The 23,052-nt window shown below is 42.6% G+C and overlaps 1 protein-coding gene across 1 annotated transcript in view; it reads left to right on the forward strand.

Moving 5' to 3' along the window:
- The window catches only part of LOC115782799 (neuron navigator 1), a 107,260-nt gene that overhangs the window by 79,844 nt on the left and 4,364 nt on the right, over positions 1 to 23,052 (forward strand). The window contains 20 exon segments of the mRNA XM_075074383.1: positions 8,025 to 8,328; positions 11,438 to 12,257; positions 12,355 to 12,876; positions 14,889 to 14,930; positions 15,227 to 15,375; positions 15,784 to 15,966; positions 16,076 to 16,152; positions 16,332 to 16,355; positions 16,545 to 16,622; positions 18,281 to 18,364; positions 19,323 to 19,431; positions 19,520 to 19,641; positions 19,787 to 19,795; positions 20,624 to 20,808; positions 20,906 to 21,068; positions 21,193 to 21,391; positions 21,474 to 21,562; positions 21,664 to 21,762; positions 21,856 to 22,027; positions 22,755 to 23,020. Of these exon segments, the coding sequence (XP_074930484.1) occupies positions 8,025 to 8,328; positions 11,438 to 12,257; positions 12,355 to 12,876; positions 14,889 to 14,930; positions 15,227 to 15,375; positions 15,784 to 15,966; positions 16,076 to 16,152; positions 16,332 to 16,355; positions 16,545 to 16,622; positions 18,281 to 18,364; positions 19,323 to 19,431; positions 19,520 to 19,641; positions 19,787 to 19,795; positions 20,624 to 20,808; positions 20,906 to 21,068; positions 21,193 to 21,391; positions 21,474 to 21,562; positions 21,664 to 21,762; positions 21,856 to 22,027; positions 22,755 to 23,020 (3,696 nt within the window).

Raw genomic sequence — 23,052 nt, forward strand, 5'->3', positions numbered from 1 at the left:
ATTATTTGTTTTTAGAAATTCGCTAGCTTAGCTCAGCTAGTAGCTTAGCCCTTAGCCGACTCACTACCAGCATGGCTTCTTCTCCTGTCTCTCCTGCACTTTCCTGCTCTGGGTGTCACATGTTTAGTTACTCCTCGGCCTCCTTTACCAGTAACGGTACTTGTAATAAATGTAGTCTGTTTGTAGCTCTGGAGGCCAGGCATTCTGAATTGGAGACTCGGCTCCGCACCCTGGAAAATCCTGTATCTAGCCAGGCCCCTGTAGTGGGTGCGGACCATGGTAGCTTAGCCGCCGTTAGCTCCCCCCAACAGATCCCGAGCAACAGGGAAAACGGGCCGGCTGGGTGACTGTGAGGAGGAAGCGCAGTCCTAAGCAGAAGCCCCGGGTACACCACCAACCTGTTCACGTCTCTAACCGTTTTTCTCCACTCGGCGACACACCCGCCGAGGAACAAACTCTGGTTATTGGTGACTCTGTTTTGAGAAACGTGAAGCTAGAGACACCGGCGACCATAGTCAAATGTCTTCCAGGGGCCAGAGCAGGCGACATTCATGGAAATTTGAAACTGCTGGCTAAGGCTAATCGTAGATTTGGTAAGATCGTTATTCACGTCGGCAGTAATGACACCCGGTTACGCCAATCGGAGGTCACTAAAATTAATATTGACTCGGTGTGTAACTTTGCAAAAACCATGTCGGACTCTGTAGTTTTCTCTGGGCCCCTCCCCAATCAGACCAGGAGCGACATGTTTAGCCGCATGTTCTCCTTGAATCGCTGGCTGTCTGAGTGGTGTCCATAAAACGACGTGGGCTTCATAGATAATTGGCAAAGTTTCTGGGGAAAACCTGGTCTTGTTAGGAGAGACGGCATCCATCCCACTTTGGATGGAGCAGCTCTCATTTCTAGAAATCTGGCCAAATTTATTAACCCTCCTAAAACCTGACTACCCAGGGTTGAGACCAGGAAGCAGAGTTGCAGTCTTACACGCCTCTCTGCAGCTTCTCTCCTCCTGCCATCCCCCCAAAACCCCATCCCCATAGAGTCGGTGCCTGCTCCCAGACCACCAAAAACCAAAGCTAAAATCAGCAAAAAGCTATTTAAGCATAAAAATTCAAAAACAATAAATAATACAGCTTCATCAACTGCACCAAAAAAATAAAACAATTAAATGTGGATTATTAAACATTAGGTCTCTCTAATCCAAGTCCCTATTAGTAAATGATTTAATAATTGATCAACGTATTGATTTATTCTGCCTTACAGAAACCTGGTTACAGCAGGATGAATATGTTAGTTTAAATGAATCAACACCCCCGAGTCACAGTAACTGTCAGAATGCTCGAAGCACAGGTCGAGGAGGAGGATTAGCTGCAATCTTCAATTCCAGCTTATTAATTAATCAGAGACCCAGACAAAGTTTTCATTCTTTTGAAAGCCTGATTCTTAGTCTTGTCCATCCTAATTGGGAAAATCAAAAACCTGTTTTATTTGTTATTATCTATCGTCCACCTGGTCCTTACTCAGAGTTTCTGTCTGATTTCTCAGACTTTTTATCTGATTTAGTGCTCAGTTCAGATAAAATAATTATAGTGGGTGATTTTAACATCCATGTAGATGCTGAGAATGACAGCCTCAACACTGCATTTAATCTATTGTTAGATTCAATTGGCTTCTCTCTAAATGTAAAGGAGCCCACCCACCACTTTAATCATACTCTGGATCTTGTCCTAACATATGGCATAGAAACTGAAGACTTAACAGTATTCCCTGAAAGCCCCCTCCTGTCTGATCATTTCTTAGTAACATTTACGTTTACTTTAATGGATTACACAGCAGTGGGGAATAAGGTTTATTACAGTAGAAGTCTTTCTGAAAGTGCTGTAACTAAGTTTAAGGATCTAATTCCTTCATTGTTATGCTCTTCAGTGCCAACACAGTACAGAGCAGCTACCTAAACTCTGCTCCCAGTGAGGTCGATTATCTCGTCAATAGTTTTACATCCTCACTGCGTACGACTTTGGATACTGTGGCTCCTCTGAAAAGGAAAGCTTCAAATCAGAAGTGCCTGACTCCATGGTATAATTCACAAATGCACAGCTTAAAGCAGATAACCCGAAAGCTGGAGAGGGAATGGCGTCTCACTAAATTAGAAGATGCTCATTTAGCCTGGAAAAAGAGTTTGTTGCTCTATAAAAAAGCGCTCCGTAAAGCTAGGACATCTTACTATTCATCATTGATTGAAGAAAATAAGAACAACCCCAGGTTTCTTTTCAGCACTGTAGCCAGGCTGACAAAGAGTCAGAGCTCTGTAGAGCCAAGTATTCCTTTCACTTTGACTTCATAGATTTCTTTACAAATAAAATTTTAGACATTAGAGAAAAAATTATTCATAACCATCTCAAAGATTATTCTTCATGTTCGGCTGCTTTCAGCACTGCTGGTATTTGTTTAGACTCTTTTGCTCCAGTTCATCTTTCAGAGTAAACTTCAATAGTTACTTCCTCCAAACCAGCAACATGTTTATTAGATCCCATTCCTACTAGACTGTTCAAAGAAGTCTTTCCAATTATTGATGCTTCAATCTTAAAAATTATCAATCAATCTTTATTAGTTGGCTATGTACCACAGACCTTCAAGGTGGCTGTTATTAAACCGCTATTTAAAAAGCCATCACTTGACCCAGCTGTCTTAGCTAATTATAGGCCAATCTCCAACCTTCCTTTTCTCTCAAAGATTCTTGAAAGAGTAGTTGTAAAACAGCTAACTGATCATCTGCAGAGGAACGGTTTATTTGAAGAGTTTCAGTCAGGTTTCAGAATTCATCACAGTATAGAAACAGCATTAGTGAAGGTTACAAATGATCTTCTTACAGCCTCTGAGAGTGGACTCATCTCTGTACTTGTCCTGTTGGACCTCAGTGCAGCCTTCAGCTGATCCAAAATGCTGCAGCTAGAGTACTGACAGGGACTAGAAAGAGAGAGCAGATTTCTCCCATACTGGCTTCTCTTCATTGGCTCCCTGTTAAATCTAGATTAGAATTTAAAATTCTTCTCCTCACATACAAGGTCTTGAATAATCAGGCACCATCTTATCTCAAAGACCTCATAGTACCATATCACCCCAACAGAGCACTTCGCTCTCAGACTGCTGGCTTACTTGTGGTTCCTAGGATACTTAAGAGTAGAATGGGAGGCAGAGCCTTCAGCTTTCAGGCGCGTCTTCTGTGGAACCAGCTTCCAGCTTGGATTCGGGAGACAGACACCCTCTCTATTTTTAAGATTAGGCTTAAAACTTTCCTTTTTGATCAAGCTTTTAGTTAGGTCTGGATCAGGTGACCCTGAACCATCCCTTAGTTATGCTGCTATAGGCCTAGGCTGCTGGGGGGGTTCACATAATGCACTGTTTCTTTTCATTCACCTTATTTACTTTGTTTATACTCCACTCTGCATTTAATCATTTATTGATATTAATCTCTGGCTCTCTTCCACAGCATGTCTTTCTCTCCCCTCAGCCCAACCGGTCGCGGCAGATGACTGCCCCTCCCTGAGCCTGGTTCTGTTGGAGGTTTCTTCCTGTTAAAAGGGAGTTTTTCCTTTCCACTGTCGCCAAGTGCTTGCTCATAGGGGGTCGTTTTGACTGTTGGGTTTTCTCTGTATTATTGTAGGGTCTTTACCCACAATACAAAGCGCCTTGAGGGGACTGTTTGTTGTGATTTGGCGCTATATAAATAAAATTGAATTGAAAAATTGAATTGAATTGAATAACGATGATTTATCTGAAAGAAACTGATGATATTTCTGTGTCCTAGAGTCTGTTTGACTCTAGGTCACTTAAATATAAGTTGGTGAATTTGAATGAATTAAATGGTCCTTTGCAGATCATAACTTAGTCACATCAGTTTTGAAAGATCAAATATTTCTGTGTGATAAAAGATTCAGCCGATGACTTGGCTAATTTCATGTGAATTTCTTTCTTCAGTGTAGAAATCAGAAGGAAAAGGCCAACTGACAACTTGCTGGAGAATCATCAGATTTAAACATTTTTTAACATCATTCAACCGAGTAGCAGCTGCCTGTAAACGAATGGCTGTGTTTCAAAAGAAACTGCTACTAGTGCAATCAGGATAATTTTATGGCCAAAATATAATCAACTCTTTGCCAAAACTGGGGCTCAAACTCTGAAATAACACCAACTGAACTACTGAATGCTGGTCATATTTCACTATTTCAAGATTCATTCATGACCATTGTCTCCATGGGAACCTGGTCAAACACAGTTACCATTTCAAAATCCTTCAAAACCCCCATTTTCCTTTATTTGACCCATAATACACACATAAGGTTCAGTTCAAAACCATGAACAGCCTAATGTATAACATTTAGTGTGAACACACACACACACACACACACACACACACACACACAGCTCTTTGATACAGATGGATAAAAAGTGTGTATGTTGGCTACAGTAGTATTGATTAAGCTGTTAATCCACTGAGGTATTGATGTCACATACTTTGTCAGTGTACAAAGGACACACACACACACACACACAGCAGGCAGCAGGACCCTGGCATCACAGACAAAGCCTGATTAGGTATTCTGCACACACCCATAATATCTGTCACATCTGCAGTGATCAAAGTTTGCCGCAAACACACTGCACACTGGGGAGCTGCATTGCTCCATGTCCTGTCTCCCTTTTCAGTATATAAATGTATATTCAAAAAGCTGAATTTTCAATTATACACTTTTTAAAAGTTTTTATGGATATATTATGAAAATGATCAACTAGTGGAGTGTCAAATTCAGTTTTGCTCATGGGACACTGTAAAAAGAGCAACGCCTGTATTTTTTTTTCTTTTCTTTCTAACTATAGACGTAGCTCGTGGACTTTGTTCTAAACTAATCCGTAATTTTAGACGTTCTGAAAATCTTTTAAGCATTGAACTTTAATTATGTTCAGATATTGTTTGATAGCTAAGTCTTTAACCCACTGGATTGAGCTGATTCTGTAGTTTTGGCTTAGTTCAGTGGTATATTTAGCTTCACAGCATGGAATTAGAAGCAACTCTCCTGAGTGGTTATGGTTGTTCTCACTATGCATCTATATACTGTATGTATGCTGCATACATGCTTCTATGCTATCTGATGTATGCTTCGATGCTATCCCCATTGCTGCTGCAGTGGCATCATTTGGGACCAATGACCTCTGTGATTAAAATCCTGTTTACAGCTCCGCTGAGTTCTTCAAGATCCATCTGTAGCTATATGGGTTCCAGCTCTGTGTGTGTGTGTGTGTGTGTGTGTGTGTGTGTGTGTGTGTGTGTGTGTGTGTGTGTGTGTGTGTGTGTGTGTGTGTGTGTGTGTGTGTGTGTGTGTGTGTGTTTTCCCAGTGTCTGATTTAGGTCACACCTCCGCAATGTGGTTTATGTGTCTGAAGTGGTGGGTTTTTAGAGGGAGAGCACAAGAAGGAGAGACAGAAAGTGAGAGAATCAGTGTTACCATAGCAACCAAAGCACAGGGATGCTGAGAGCACAGGGCTTTGTCTTCACCCATATACTGTAGGACAGTTCTAGAGCATAGCCATCTGCACACACACATGCACACAGGGCCATCTGCAGTCCTGCATCCGGGCCAGCGAGGCGGAAGAACCGGGGCGCCTCCCTCCACGCCTAATTGCAAGAGTCATAGCAACCATTACACCCCATGGCATCATTACCATGGCAACCAGCCATCACCCATCATCATGCACCCCACATTGTATAATGCACATGCTCCCTGCATTCTCAGCTGATGCTTTTCTCTTTGTCTTTGTGTCCCACTCTGCTGCCTCAGCTTCTCCTCTGCATTACTGCATCTTTTCTTTGTTTGTTCCTGTTGATTTTAATTTCCTGAAAGGCAAAGGCAAATCCATCCCTCATCTACCTCCCACTTATTGTATAACATACACAGCAGGGATATGGGGGTGGAGGAGAAAGATAATTTAAGAAAGGGGGCACAAAGACAGGTTTGAGAGAGGACTAGACAGAGTTAGAAGGCAGCATATGTAGGCAGTAGGAAAACCTGGACTTCCTCACATGGAGGTGGAACAAGAACTCAAGTTAATACAGCATTTCCTCGTGTATTTGTGTATGCGCCTGTCTGCCACACTGTCTGCCTGTTTGTCTGTTAATCATTTGGTCACTGCTATCTGGCTAGATCTGTATCTCATCCAGCCCCCCCACCCCCCCATATTTCAATAATCAAGGAATGTGTTTGAGGAAATGGCAGTGTTTTATCAGCGAGGTCTGGTCAAACAGGACACACACGTATATACAATACACACTCAGGCATACCGCCTCCTCGTGTCATGCAAACCTGCCCATGGGGTCTATTGGTTTTAATAAAATATGGAATTCAGCATGTGAGTCCTCATGAGAATCAGGTGCAATGTCCTGAACATTCCCTCTCTCACACACAAACACACTTCCGAATGCATTGTGTAACGGCCAACCTCCTACAGAGGAAGAATAATCTGCCTCCATGCAAAAAGTGCTGTTATCTGTGTGGACTCACAAACCCTCACACACAATAGACTTCCACAACAGCCTGATTGTCACATGTCCTTTTGTTTAATATTTGACTTTCTTCCTTATTGTTTAGGCAGTGTTGTCTATTTTCTTTGTGTAGGTCAAATGTGTGTTTGACACTGTGTGGTAGGCGCGTGGTGTTGTTTTTTAAATTTTGTTTTTTTTTTTATGTTGAGCAGTTTCTCTTCCGGCCGTCTTTGTTCACTTCTCCTTTTGAAGAGTTTAAAGAGAGCATACAGTAGGATTTAGAGTGGGGCGATGACACATCTGTATGTTTTTGGGTTGAGTGCACACGTTCTGCTCAGAGGGCCTTAAGATGAGAAAGTGTGTGTGAATCTGTCTGAATCTACACATCTCCCGTTTTAAACTGCTTTTAAGAGGTAATTCACCCGTCAATTTACCAAGCCTATTGTTCACAGTAGTTGTGAGAGGAAGTATAGTATTGTGTTCAGGTAGAATCTGGACGACTAGGTGAATGGAGTAAAGTTCTTAAAACTGATGTCAAGTTGGATTTAATTTTTATTTACTGTTTAACTTAGAAGTAGCACATAGTTCATTAGTTACCTTTATGATGTTTTATGTGTTGAAGTTGCGATACCCACCAAAACTTCAACCTAAAAACACTAAAATGACTAAAATGTAGTTTGATTAAACAATCCCAACAAAGCAGATTTTCTTCACGGCATTCAAGACTATCAAATTACACTTGCAGGAATGTAGATTGTGGCTAACCTAGTTAATCTGTGTGTGTGTGTGTGAATATACTGTGTTTGGTTTAGGAAAGAGGGCTGCCTGTGTAGAGCATGCAGGAGACAACACACAGGAGACAACGCAGTCGCTTGCTCAGAGGCTCAAATGGACACTACACAGACTTTTAAGTAGGGAGCCAAATAAGTTTAACATCCAGTCTGACTGCAAGAAAGCTGCAGAGCCGCAGAGTATATGTGAAAACTGCTTTATTTTTCCTGTGTCAGAAAACATGGAAAAGTTAGTTCTATGTACGTGTACATGTAAAAAGTGGGACATGGCAGGTATTGGATGCAAATATCCATGCGCAGTTTTATGTCTTCCTCAGTTTTCTCATCAGTTTTTGCTTGTAGGACTCTAACACTGACTCCATTATGTGGGATCTTTTTTTTTATTTTACTGTCTTTACATTTACCATGCACAGCTTTAAGTCTCAATCTCTGATAGTCTCATATTTCAAAGCATTTGTTTGGCATTATTCATGTGCTTATTATTATTATTGTTATTTTTTTATTTCTTTCAGACAGTCAAAAGACTCTCTTAGATGAGCCTCTGAAGAGTAAAATTGGCAGGGCAAATGACTCAAACCTGCTAGATAGAGAAACTAATTGCTGTGTACGTTCTGTTAGTCAGACAGCACGTGCTGGCTTTTCAGACGTTTTTGACGCAGTGTCTCAAAGCATGTGTCTGTCTTTTCTCGCTTTAGATGCGTACAGATGCAGAGAAGAGATCTTTAGTGGAGAGCGGTCTGTCCTGGGATTCTGATGATAACAAACCCAGCCGCAAGAGCCAGGGCAGCAGCATCTATGAGACAGGAAGTCTCAAGTCTGAATCTGCCAATAAATGGAAAAAGACGCGGGCGCAAGGAGAAGGTCCGGAAGGAGGGAGGGGTGAGCTGAAGAAACCTCAAACCCTGGGTCAAGGAAATGTGTTGAAGAAAGGAAGAAACCCACCTGTGGGAGTAACGTCCCCAATCACGCACACCTCTCAGAGCGGGCTGAAAGTGGCAGGTGAGTGGAGAAACACACACACACACACACACACACACACGGTGATGCGCGTAATATATATAGTTTTACTTGAAATGGGTTCTTAACCTGAACAGGCTGACACATTTCTCAGGCCATCTTTTAATAGTCCTTTCTTTCTGGCAGTCTCTCACCCACACAGTCACAGACACACTCTGTGTCTCTGTCACACACTTTCATCCACAGCTGCAGCCCACCCTCTGGGCCTTTAGAAAGTGGTGCCATGTATCAAACGCCCATCACCACCCACACCCTTCCTGCCTGCCAGCCAACGACACACACTGACCAACACTGTTTTTTCTTCCTATAGCCTTTCCTATCCAAGCTTTATTTTTGTGTTGAACAGAGAGAATTTATAGTACTGAAATAAGGGCTTTTATAGAGCGTGTGTGTGTGCTTGTAGTAGTGTGTGTTAAGAGTGCAGACATGCCTGAGATTGTGCCAGCCTTAAAGAGCGTCACCCATCACACTTAACACACTCTCGCTGACACACAAAGAGCACAATGGTGGGGATTGTGCAGCTGCCTTTTAGGCACACCATCTGTGTGTTGTTTACGTACACACACACACACACACACACACACACAGACTTGCATACATACAGTACAGACAACCAAAAAAACAGGATATTAGTTGCAGTGTTATGTGCCAGTCCAGATAGCCAGAGGTCTGAGTAAACAGTCCTGTTTCTGTGGAACTGTCCTGTGTTTGCATTGCCAGCTGTTGAAATGACAGATATGCCAAACAAGTGTGTTGAACTCGCCTGTGATCTGTGTGCCAGGCTGTTATTGTTATTGATGTCAGCATTATGAATCTGCTATCATGGCTGCACAATGCACCACTGAGTTTGAGGCTGTAATAAATCAGGTGATGAAGTCAAGTGAAAACAGATTTGGGAAAAAGTTTTTCCTGCTTATACCAATAAGCAACAAAAACTTGCAGGGAAGCTCAAGGCTTTAGTCCCATGAGGAGGAATCATTCTTAGAGTTACACAGAACTCAGCTGGCAGGAAGCTTTGTGTCGTAGTGTGTGTGTCTCATTTGTTATGTGTCTTGTGGAATTGTAGGAGTCACAGAGTGTGTGACACCTGAAGAATTAACAATATATTGGGATGAACACTGTGATGTTGTATATTCCACATGTTCTACGTGTAGCACAGTAGTGACTTAAACATATTATCCATAAAACTGATTTAATATTACATGATATGTGCTCTGTTTACTTCTGTGTCTTCATATTGTAGGGGCTACATCTCTGAAAATACTGTCTTGAAGTTGTGAAACACTCAAGAGACAAATTTGTGAATTTGGGCTATAAAAGTAAAATTGTCTCCATGTGACTGATATTAAAAATGTAAATGTTTTTCCAAATAGAAATGAAGACTATACTTGGTGATATTATTTGGAGCCTCAATTAGTTCATAGGTGGCTTGTCCTCTGTTATCCTTGTGAGTTATGGTGTGGTACAATAGGCCCTCATAGTAATAACAATGATTTTGTGAACTGGTTTTTGTCAGCTGTCTTAGTCTGAGCACACTGCATATTTTCAAGTGTTCATCATTACTGTATGTTATCGCTGAGCTGTTGACAGGTCATATATCTTTTTCCTCAGTCACAGGAGACAAACTACAGCTAACATTTGCCAGCCTCTTACGCACACACAAATAACCACTGTATCTTAATAACATATACATGGTCACACATGGTCCTGGTGTTACAATTGATGAGAGACAATTTCAGCAGATTTGTCCAGTCTTGCAAAAAGGTGGTCTGTCCCCCTGGGAGAGTGGTAGGAATGATAGATGGGTATAGAAACCCACAATAATACTCCTAACGTGCACAGCATAGATATATCTTTATACTGTCTTTCCACTTCTTTCCCCTCTACCAAAGTGGCATTCAGTAGAAAAAGGGAAGGAGCATTTACATATGAGCCATTTTCCTTTAAGAGGCAGAGATGCCAGTTTTCTAAATTTTATAGAAAAAGATTTCTGTCTGCCAGTCTGCCTGAGTTTGAGCATTGTGCTCACATCTCCATATCTTCAGACGTGTTGGCCTCTTGTGCTGAGAAACGTAGTGATTCAGCGCCTCACCTACACACGTTGCTGTGTCAAGCTCTAAGCTTCACTGTCTGTACAGCCCGTGTGAGTAAATCAGGCTTCGTTTGTGTCAAAGTGAATACATTTGCCTGAGTTTTGTCCTCGTGCCTTACTGCCAGCAGTTTGTGCTTCTTTAGCTTAATGTTCATTGGACAGGCAACATTGTGGTACACAAGGGATCTAGCTTTTGACTTGACATGTAACCCAATTTTCACTTATGCGAACGAACCTCAAGCGTAATGTGCTGTCAGTGCTCCCTTTCTTTAAGATCCAATCACTAAGAACCACGAGTGTGTGTGGCATATATGTGTCTGGTCCTATGTGTGTGTCTTTTGCGGTTTTATAAATACTCTTAAGTGTCTCCAGATGTCCTCAGGCAGCATGCTGGTGGGTCTTATTCAACAGCGGTTCTTTGACTTTGTTAATGCCTTGTATATAAACCTCACATAACAACTCCCATTAGATGCACATTAAGAGAGTGTTGGTTGTGTGGACTTGTGTGGGTGGGTGGTGCATACAGTGCACATGTGTAATAGACTGTTATTCCCTTAATAACTTCCAAACAAGTCCAATTAATTTGCCAACTGGGAAATGTTCAGATGGGGACCTCGTTTCACTAAGTTACCTCTCCAACAACCATGCTGTACATGTTAATTTCACCACTTCATAGCTGTGACTTGCAGAAACGCACTGACTGGAAAGCTAAAAAAAAAAAAAAATACTGGAAAAAGGAAACTATTTCAGTTCTTCAGGATGGAAAAGGGGAGTAACTGCATGATAACAGCACGTATGAGGGTTAAACTTTCTGTGGATCTGGTCTACAAACCGTCTGCATGCTCAGACAGGGATTTCTTTTTATCAGCTGACAGTCAGACATTGTAGGCGTTTCGATAAGATATTGTCTCCTAATGTGGCAGGGTTAGTTTCAGTCATCATTTGACATTACTTCACACTTTTCAAGCTACTCATCAGGTAGTTTTTTTTCCCTTTTAGGTACAGTGAAGTCTGATGGGAAGCCCATGGATAAGTCCCGTTTAGCAGTGAAGACTTCAGGTCTTCAGCGCTCCTCTTCTGATGCTGGTAAAGACCATCGAAATGGCACTGGAGCTGGTGAGCAGCGTAAACCTCCATCTGGCTTAGTCAGGCCCTCAACTGGTGGAAACTTTGGCTTCAAGAAACCAAGCACAGCTACCAGTAATAGCACAAACAATTCCAGTCCACCCAGTGTAACAAGTACAGGTAGCAGTGGCATACCTAGCGGTTCTGCAACTGTGGGGAAAATTCCTAAAACATCGGGTATTCCTGTCAAGCCAGGCACTGGTGGTGGAGGGCGGAAAACAAGTCTTGATGTTTCAAGCAGTGATCAAAGTGGTTTTCTGTCTCCGAATGCCAGAACGTCTCTCCAGTACCGCTCTCTGCCTCGCCCCGCAAAAACAAGCACCCTGACTCTAACACGGCCGAGCTCAGCCCGCCCAGTGAGCAGCACCATGGACACAGGCTCTGGACTCATCAAACCCTCCATCACAGCACCTCAGGGCTCAAGGCTCAAAGAGCCCGCCTCTGGACTTGGAACAGGGTTGAGTAAGGCAGGAGGGCGTGGGATCCCAAGTCCTAGTCCTGTCAATCAAACAGACAGAGAGAAGGAGAAGGAGAGAGCCAAAGCTAAAGCTGTAGTTTCTGACTCTGAGTGTGGGGGTGGGTCTATGAAGGGAAGTCCTGCTCAGACCCCATCAGAGAACGGAGGGAAAGTACATGGGCTGAGACCTCCCAGCAGCGGCAAGGGCATGGATCTCCCATCACCCAACACACACAGGTATCAAAATTCATATGCTATAATTTCCGCACACTTTCAGATGCAAAATTAACTATAAATAAGCATTTACTTCAGCATTGTCTTTCTCTGTCTTTAGGTTGTCTGGGGTACGTAGCCTGGCAAAACCTCCATCGATGGCCCAGCTTGACAAGCTGAACTCAAACAGCCTGGAAGCAGAGGTTCAGGACACTCCATCTTCTAAGATTCCTCCTTACTCTAAGCTTCAAGACCTCTCTATTTCAGCAGGCAACTCCACTAGTTCTTGCCTGACACCCAGCCCTGCCCCTGTACTCAATGTGAACTCTTCAGCCTGCTTTTCCAGCTCCAGCATAGGGTTGGGACCTAGGCAGGTCACTTCCCTTGGGGTAGAAAGCAGGGAAGGGAGCACCTCTCCCCTGCTCTACCCTCGTATGTCTGGGTTGCATCGCAGCTTGGAGTCTCTGCCGCTCCAGATGAGTCTGGCCCCAGAGCCCCAGGAAAGAGAGGAGGATAAGAGGGGAGAGAATTTGATGAGAGGCTACACTTCCATAGAGTCCCGAGACAGAGAGAGACACGAGGACAGGGGCCAGCCCTCTAGCTGGACCTCTGGAAGTAAAGTCTCACTGACTTCCACAGACAGGTCAGTTCAATTCTACTCAGATATGATCTGCGTATGTACATGTACACTATATTGCCAAAAGTATTCACTCATCATTCCAATTATTGTTGAATCCAGGTGTTCCAAGGACTTCCATGGCCACAGGTTTATAAAAACCAAGCACTTAGGCATGCATACTGCTTCTACAAACATTTGTGAAAGAATGAGTCACTCTCAGGAGCTCAGTGAATTCCAAAGTGGTACTCTGATAGGATGCCACCTGTGCAACAAGTCGAGTCATGAAATTTCCTCACTACTAAACATTCCACAGTCAACGGTTAGTGGTATTATGACCAATTGGAAGCAATTGAGAACTATAGCAACTCAGCTAAAAAGTGGTAGGCAACGTAAAATCACAGAGCAGGGTCATCGAATGCTGAGGCGCATAGTGGACAGAGGTTGCCAACTTTCTGTAGAGTCAGTTGCTACAGACTTAATGTGGCCTTCAGATTAGCTCAAGAACAGTGTGTAGAGAACGTCACGGAATGGGTTTCCATGGCTGAGGAGCTGCATCCAAGTCTTATATCACCAAACACAATGCAAAATGATTGATGCAGCGGTGTGAAGCTCACCACCACTGGACTCTAGAGCAGTGGAGACGTGTTCTCTAGAGTGACGAATCATGCTTCTCCATCTGGCAATCTGATGGAAAAGTCTGTGTTTGGCTGTTGCCAGGAGAACGGCACTTTGCCAAGTGTAAAGTTGGGTGGAGGGATTGTTTTTCAGGAGTTGGGCTCAGCCCCTTAGGTCCAGTGAAAGGAACTCTAATGCTTCAGCATACCAAGACATTCTGAACAATTTCAAGCTTCCAACTTTGTGGGAACAGTTTGGGGATGGCCCCTTCCTGTTCCAACATGACTGCGCACCACTGCACAAAACAAGGTCCATAAAGACATGGATGAGCAAGTTTGGTGCAGAAGAACTTGACTGGCCTGCACAGAGTCCTGACTGCAACCCGATAGAACACCTTTGGGATGAATTAGAGAGGAGACTGCAAGCCAGGCCTTCTCGTCCAACATCAGTGTCTGACCTCACAATTGCAATTATGGAAGAATGGCCAAAAATTCCCATAAACACACTCTTAAACCTTGTGGAAAGCCTTCCCAGAAGAGCTGAAGCTGTTATAGCTGCAAAGGGTGGGCTGACATATTAAACCCTGTGGGTTGAGAATGGGATGTCACTCAAGTTCCTGTGCATGTGAAGGCAGATGAGCAAATACTTTTGGCAATATATAGTGTATATTCAGCCAAGTGTATTAAGGGGTTCCCATACAAGGCAGCTGTGTAGCTCCACCTTTTGGTCAGTTGAAGAAGTACACCAACTTCATTGATTGCTTAGTTTTTTCTGCACTGCATTCACACATTTTCCTCCCATTATTAAGCGAGCAGATGCTTTGTAGTGGTCATAGAGAAAAAGGTGTGAAGCATTTATAGAAATAAGGAACAACATGGTGAGGAGATCCTTAAAAAATGTATCACACATTTAAAAATGTTGAGGTTTAAGCTAACCCTATATAAACTAAAAATGTTGAGGTTTAAGCTAACCCTATATAAACTAACCCTGTCTGGATATGATAGTAACAACTCTTTCTGGAACTTAGTTGGTATTTTAAATCTAAAACCAGCAACAAATGAAGCTGAATGTGATGCAGAGCATAACAAATTGTTAGAAATCTAAAGACTGGGTGATAATTTGTTGCATTTATTTTTAATGAGAAGGATAAAAACTGCATTTTTATAAAACTCAGCCAACAAATGAAGTCAACAGTGCGCACACATACACACACACACAGAGGCTGAGGCATTGCTGGACTGTTATTACTACAGGGCTGTTATCAGTGTTATACTGGCCCTACTGACTGAAGTCATAATTACTAGCTGACACCACCCATCTTCCACTCTTACTGTGCTTCTTTGTGCCTGCTGCCTATTCTTGAGAGTATAATAACTCCCTGCACCAGTGGTTAACTAATGACACTGTTTAATCTCCCCCAGTTCTCACAGAGACAGAAACACACTTCCAAAGAAAGGTTTAAGGTAAGTGGGCATACAGCTTCATGCACAGTGTTTTAAATTTTAAACACACACACACACACACACACACACACACACACACACACACACACACACACACACACACACACACACACACACACACACACACAAGATGCTCTTTGGTTGACAGATTATGTGGATCCTGCCCACGGGGCTATAAAGCCTCATTTCTGCCACTCATTTCTCTCTCAATGAGTCTTACCATTTTTTGTGTTTTGGTGTTTGATGTTGAGCTGACTTTTACCATCACTGACACTGACTTAGTCCACTGAATTTAGTTTCAGTGGTGCCTCCCAGATCGAGGAGGAAGGGAAGGAGAAAGGAGAGAGGAGGCACTCTCATACTATTCTTAGTATGACGGACTCACTCACTCTTCCACTGCTGTCTTCACCCACCTCCCTGCCCCGCACCTCTAAGACATGCATGGGTGTGTATCTACACAAGCACACACACACACACTATTCAGTTAAATTCAGTTTTGTTTATATAGCTCCAAATCACAACAAACGGTTGCCTCAAGGCAACTGTTTGTTGTGATTTCCTGTGATTTCCTATGATTTCCTATTCATCAGTTAAATCAGCCTAGGCCTATTGCAGCATAACTAAGGGATGGTTCATGGTCACCTGATCCAGCCCAACTATAAGCTCTATCATAAAGGAAAGTTTTAAGCCTAATCTTAAAACTAAAGAGGGTGTCTGTCTCCTCAATCCAAATTGGGGAGCTGGTTCCACAGAAGAGGGGCCAAATGATATAACAATAAGTGCTGGATATTTACACATATGAATTTCTTTGTTGTATATTGCAGAGCACTGGTAACTCTTTTTCTTATAATAGTACCCAGTCCAGTCGGTGGACCACCGAGGATGACTCGTTCCAACAGCATCCCAACACATGATGCCTCTATGGAGCTGTATGGAGCATCACCTCTGGGCAGCACAGTATCACTGGCTGAACGTCCCCGCAGCATGGGAATGGTTCGCTCCGGATCCTTCAGGGACAGGGAGTCGAATGAAGATGGTGATTTTTCTGAATGTTTTTTATTTTGTTTATTTTTGTTTTTTTTTTTACTTCATCTCAGTGCTTATTGATTTATTGTGTTACTCTTGTTTATTAATTTACTCTCCAGTTCATGGGTCTGTTCTCTCCCTGGCATCCAACTCATCAAGTTACTCTTCGGTGAGTTTGGGCAGCATGCAGACTCAGGTAGCTACAGCTCAGTATATGGTGTGTGTGCATGTGGATGTATGTGGATACTGTGATGCTTTCCTCTTGTTTCACACTTTAAACACCTGAAGCTATGCCCTGTACCTTATTAGGCCCCACTCCTCTTGTCTCTGTGTCTTTCCTAACATCTTTACTTTTTATTCCCTGTGCTATCCAAGGCTGAGGAAAGGATTCAGGGAGAGGTAAGTGTTTTCTTTCCAACTCGTTCTTCCCAGCTGTTTTTTTTTCCTTTCCCATCCACTCTCATCTTTGTTGTCTGTGGGAGAACAAGTCTGGCAATCGTGTCATCTGCACCATCTACTCACTTGTGTAATGTCAGGTTTAGTGACCTTGGCTGTCTTATAGCTGAACATTCCTGCTTTTATTCACAGCAAATCCGCAAGCTGAGAAGAGAGTTGGAGTCATCCCAGGAGAAGGTTTCTAACTTAACCACACAGCTCACAGCAAACGTATGTACCTTCCTGTTCATCAGTTAAATCAGCGGTTTCCCTTTTGCATAAAGCTTAACTTTACAGCATACAGCATACAACAGCAAGGGGCTATTTTGACTTTGGCTGCAGGTTTCTGTGTCCCTGAGCTGACCTACATGGAACATATTTCTACACCATGACTTAATGCTTAATTTATGGTACTGTGTCCATTTGCATATGTATTTGCTGATGAAGAGCCCACAGAGAGGTGTTTTCAGCCAATGCAATACATGCTCCCGTCCAGTCTTCCAAAATCCCAGCTGCATGTTGCTTGATGTGGATAATACTGTGCATCAGTCAGCTGACTGATTGACAAGTGGGCCGGGACAGGGAAGGGAGAGACAGCGGAGTAGGAATGGGAGCACAGACAATAGTTGCAGTGGGAACTTTTCATTGTTTTAACACATGGTTTCACTTCAGCTCTTCTCTGCGGCTGGCTGATGGACCACCAACAGCATAAGTAAGAGTAGTCAACAGACCGTTTGTACCACATATTTTTGACATTGCCCCCATCAACAGACACTCTCTGCAGGTAGACGGACAGTCCGTAGCTCTCAATGGCCGTCCATCGCACTACCACCTCTGAACCATGATTTCCCCTAAAGGCAACTGAAGAATTACGAGTATCCCATCCCTGTAATTTTATACCCCAGCATTTGTCACTCATCCTCTCACGCCTCTATCCAGCTACCTTGAGGCTAAAGTATCTGATAATTGCAGAGGCAAATGGAGTTGCAGATGAACACAGAGTGATAGATGAGGTTTATTTAGCAGTTTCTTGTTACTGTGGCTTGCTATTGGTTGTTGCTAGTTTTTTTTTTTTTTTTGGCTGACACAGTTGCATATCTATTTAAGTAATTTTCCCTTCATAGAAAAGAGAACAGAGAAAGCGCCTGTGCCATGTCAGTCATAGATCATCTCTGTGCACTTTCAGAACATTTCTTACCTTTGCTAAACGTCCTCTCTAAAAAGCCACTTAGCTTCACTACACAGCGTCAGCATTTTCCACTTGTCCAACTGCAACAGTAAAATGCAGAAATTATGCATGGCTTCATGTGGGACACATATATCAATCTGTGTGTGTGTGTGTGTGTGTGTGTGTGTGTGTGTGTGTGTGTGTGTGTGTGTGTCTCCCCCTCTCACCTCCCCAAGATTTTTTTCATATTGTTTGACCTTATTATGTGAGGGCAGCGAATATGCAGAACAGATGCACAAAACACAGCATGATTATGTGCTGGATTAATGACTGGGCCGAATCCATTATTTTACTGTGTTAATACATTCTGTAAAGGAGAATAGAAAGTAATTTTCTCTTCGTCCTCTGGGCTAAATTGGGTGTGTGTGTGAGAAAGAGATTAGGGAGGAGGGGAATTTTGCACAGACGACATCCTGTTCAGCCTTTGTGCTTTATTCAGCTTTTTAGCACTTCTTAAATGGGGATAAAGGGTCAGACAAAATCTATCCAATCTGTCCCTCTGTGAATAATTTCTGCCATATCTGCTTTAAAAGATGTCAAATCAGTTATATAAATAAACACCAGGTTATCTACATTTTTGATACCCTGATATAGACCAACTTTAATGAAAAATTAAGGTTATACTAAACTGTTGTTTTTGCCTTTCATCTTTTCTAAGCAGGCAAACCTCGTGGCCGCCTTTGAGCAAAGTTTGACACTGATGACATCACGGCTGCAGAGTCTGTCACTAAGCCATGAACAGAAGGTAACATCACAGCCCCACTTTTAAGCACAAACAAACAAAAACCTGAACTCCAGCCGCACCATCACAAATTTCTCATGAGCACTCGGCTAAGAGCTAACATGGAGAGAGGTGACTTTGATCAAATCCTGCAGTGGAAGCTGAATGTAGGCTAGACGCCCCGGTGCAGTCCCGCAGGGTGACTCGGTGTGAGAGAAGGACAAAGGATCAATGAGTAAAAAAACTCTAAAGTCTGAATGATAAGCGTAACTCAAACAGTTTGCATGTGCACCTAAAGTAAACATCACATTCCTGCATTCTTTGGCCTTTGTGTGTGTTTTGGTGTAAAAGAATTGATCAGTGCCTGAGGTGTTTAGTGTGAGTGTGCATGTATATGTGAAGAGTCTTTCTCGGTGCTTCATGCCTTGCTGCTCCCTCTGAAAGCCCTGTCTAGACCACTCCAGAAAAGGTCTTTGTTGTTTGTGCCAGCGCACTGACCTGTGCAGCTCAGCCCGGAGCACAGACTCTTTAACCTTGAGGAGATGGGCCGGGCGGCTCCATTTAGAGTGGAGTGGAATCAACTTTAGCAGACAATAAGTAGCACTGTTGTTTTTGTCCTTTTGAACTTTTCACATTGCATTCGTTTGAGTTTAAGTGCATTGCTAAAAGCCCGCCCGCATTAAATATGGGTCTTTTATAAATTGGGGGGAAGAAACTACCTGTTCAAGAGTAATTTCATGAAAGTATTCATGATTTTTAAATTTAAACCTTATTTTGTTCATTTATTACAGTACAAAAACCCCAGTTGCAGTTGAAATGCAGTGAAATGAAAATGCACTATTTATGAATATTAAAAAACTGAAGCCATTGTCCTACTTAATGACTAGTCAGGTGCAAGCTGTCATTCAGCATAATTTTGCAAGCAGATACAAAGAGCTCTTTCCCAGACCAATTTTGTGACATTTATTTAATGTCTGTGCAGGATTCTGAGCTGATTGAGCTCCGGGAGACCATTGAGGCTCTGAAGGCCAAGAATGATGAAGCCCAGACTGTGATACAAGGAGCCTTAAACAACTCAGATAACCTCAAAGGTCTGTAGATTATCTAGGTAATCATTTTCTTTTCTCTCTTTCCACAGCAGTTAGTGTTTTGAATTTTTTTTCTTCTTTCCCCCCCCAGACATGCGTATTAGACGACAGAACTCATGTGAGAGCATCTCCAGTCTGAACAGTTTGACCAGCATGTCAAGCGTGGGTAGCTTGAAGGACCAAGATGCTAAGAAGAAGAAGAAAAAGAGCTGGGTAAGAGCTGTTTGCGAGACCATATTTTGTTCTCGCTGCATGGTTTGTGTCTGTGTTTGTTCTCCTTAATGAAAATGAAAAAGCGGCGTGGATGACGTATGACCAGTCTTTCCCTCCTTTGTGTTGTGTTATTCTGCTCTTTTAGGTCTTTGAGGTGAGTGCAGTCATTGCATTTCTATAAAACCTCTATTAATTTCCTGTCACACAGCATGATGGACCATCTAAAAGTGCAACACAGTCCTCGAGTACCCTCCATCTCTGCTGATTGACCTCCTGCTCTGCTGATTGGCTGCCTCTTCTGTGACCATTTAATTTGAATAGATAACTTTAATTCAGTTAGAGTGGCAAGCAGCAGACATGACGTTCTCTAAGAAGTGAAGTGCACAGCTTCATCATCAAGTTAATTTAATGCATTTTTCAATTATGTGACTCCTCTTTTACACTGTGCTTTATTGTTTTTATATTTATCCCTAAGTAAGAATATATAAGGTTTTTTTTCTTTTCTTTTTTTTTTAAAAACCATGTAACCCTTACTGACCCAGCGGCTAAATCTGGGTACTGAAAATGGACTGTAACTTGGACTAAGTTGCTGAAAATGACTGAAAGCTCAAAGGGATGGTTTGTCATTTTGAGAAAGTTGCTTTTTTTTGTTGTTTTTTGATTAACGCCTGCTGCCAGTTAGCTTAGCTTAAAACAAAGACTGCAGGCTGGAGGAAATGGCTAGCTTGGCTAAAGGTCTGTGTGGCTTACAAATGAGCAGATAATATCTTATTTATTTATTTTACATAAATACTAAAATATATAAATGACAGATTGGGGTTTTGTAGGCTACTATTTGCAACAAAAATATGACAAACTATTTCTTTATATTTAGCATGTGTCTCATTAACAATTCTAACTATTCTGTCGTTTTTCTTTGCCTGTTTCAAATGCAGTAATCAGAAGTCATTGTTTAACTTTCTGTTCTTCTGTTTCTGTGTAGCTGAGGAGCTCCTTCAACAAAGCATTCAGCATTAAGAAAGGCTCCAAAACCTACTCTGACATTGAGGAAATTGCCACCCCAGACTCCTCGGCTCCCAACTCCCCAAAGATGCCTCATGAAGGCGTAGAAGGAGGAGACTGCCAGCTGCCTTCCCTCAAAACCTCAGCTTCAGCCACATCTTCTGTGTAAGTACACAAACACCTACTCCACCACATAGCTCAGCTGTGAGATAGCAAGTTTTCACCTTGAGAACTTCTTATAAGAGCTCCTTGGCCTTTCCAGGATCATGGAAAGTACAGAAGAGGGAGACACTGAGGATAGCGCAGTATCAGAGCTACGCTCAGAGCTCTGGTTGAAAGAAAGGGCACTAACAGATATTCGACTAGAGGCCTTAGACTCTGCACATCAGCTGGAGCAGCTCCGAGAAGCCATGAAAAACATGCAGGTTTGTGTTGCCTGCTGTATGTGTCTTTGCTCAGTAACCTGTCTACCTGTAATCTGCAAAGGTGTGAGTGTTGCCATGGTTGTTTGTTAATACGATTTAAAGCTTTAATCTGCTGATGTTTCAGTCAACGGTGGAGAACCTGAAGGCAGAAAATGACCATTTAAAAACAGGAAGCCAGCTCCATCTCCCTGGCTCTGGCCCCACCTCCTCCACATCCCAACCTTCGGGCCTGGCCTCCCTCCTGGGGCCCTCTCTAAGGCAGCCGATGAGCATGTCCCTCACTAAATCTTTCAGCCTTAGTCTGAATGATTGTAAAGATCCAGGTCAGAGATCAACAGAACCTTACAATAATATTTAACACAATGTGCAGCATGCACCTACTCCTTGTTTCTTCCTCTCTTCCAGAAGTGTCTCAAGGTGACACGCTAAGCACTTCTTCTCAGCGTGAAGAAGTGTGTGCACGTGTGCTGGTCCATAGTGGAGACCAAACAGAGGTAAACACAAGACACTTTTAATAGTCACAATGTCCAATAATGTCAAGAGCTTTAAACTGGACAGCCTGGAAATGGTGCACCTGTGTCCTCTGTCTCTGTAGGACAGTAAACAGCAGCAGGAGTACTACCTGGGTTCAGTACTGATTAATGCGAGGACTGACTGGGCTTGTCTTGACTCCCTCATAGCTAAGACTTTCAAAGTAAGTCGTTTTTTTATAATTAGTGATTTAGTGACCTGGCTGTGATTTGCTTGCTTAATCTTTGTGCAGTTTAACATTTTATCCTTTGTTTAGGATTATTTAAATCAAGTGGACCCGACAGCCAGCTTGGGTCTGTCCTGTGATTCGCTGCACATGTACCAGCTTACCCAGGGCAAGCAGAGGGTAATTGGAGGGGACAAACCTCAAACCTCACCTTATCGATGTCTCGGCAATGGTTCCGCTCGCATCTTAGTCACCTTGAAAGGTTAGTTTTTCTTCCCATTGTCTTCCTCTACTTCCACTCACTCACAACAGGTCACAGTAAATGGCTGCCCCTCCCCAAACCTGCTTCTGCCAGAAGGTTCTTCCTCTTCAAACGTTTTTCTTTCCCATTGTCGTTAGGTGCTTGCTCATAGGAGGTCATCTGTTTGTTGGGGTTTTCTTTGTATTATTGTTGGGTCTTTACAATACAATATAAAGTGCCTTGAGGCGACTGTATATAAAAAACATTGTATATAAAACTAATAATACTAATAACATAATAATACTAATATGTTAACACTATAATAATAATAATTCTATATATTATTAGCAACCATTTTCTGAAGTTAATGAAATGCAACTTTCTACCTTTCAAATGCTGCTAGTCACTAGAACTCTTACAGATATTTTTTATTGTAATCTTAAGTCCTTGTTAGCAAAAATGTCCACGATCAGAAAATCAGATGCAAAAGGTCATTTTGTAAAAGTAAAATGGTTAGCTTTGGGGTCTTGGATGTCATAATGCTAATAAATAACAAGACAAAAATTGGACTTTGGCAATGCGGTGAAGGCATGTGATGGTTTACTTAGACCAACTAAGGTTATTTAAGTACTGGAACTAGTATAGGATAAGCCAATTGTAGATGCCATTTTCATGTGTTTATTGGTATTTTTATAGTAAATGCTACATCTTCTTGCTTGTCCTCTTCTCTGTGTCTGAAACTCTTCAGGTCTTAAAGAAAAATGTGTTGACTCACTGGTGTTTGAGACTCTGATTCCTAAGCCCATGATGCTGCACTACATCAGCCTCCTGATGAAGCACAGGCGTCTTGTTCTGTCTGGGCCCAGTGGGACAGGAAAGACTTACCTAGCTCAGCGTCTGGCCCACTACCTCCTGCAGCGCAGCCGGACTGACTCAGCCGAGGCTGGCCATGAGCTTGGTCTCCTGGGCCGCAGCCCTGCTGTCACCTTCAACATGCATCGTCAGTCACAGAAGGTACAATTTGATTGAGGGTTTTTATTGTCTTT

Source organism: Archocentrus centrarchus, chromosome 7 (assembly GCF_007364275.1).
Source record: "Archocentrus centrarchus isolate MPI-CPG fArcCen1 chromosome 7, fArcCen1, whole genome shotgun sequence".
Taxonomy (NCBI): domain Eukaryota; kingdom Metazoa; phylum Chordata; class Actinopteri; order Cichliformes; family Cichlidae; genus Archocentrus; species Archocentrus centrarchus.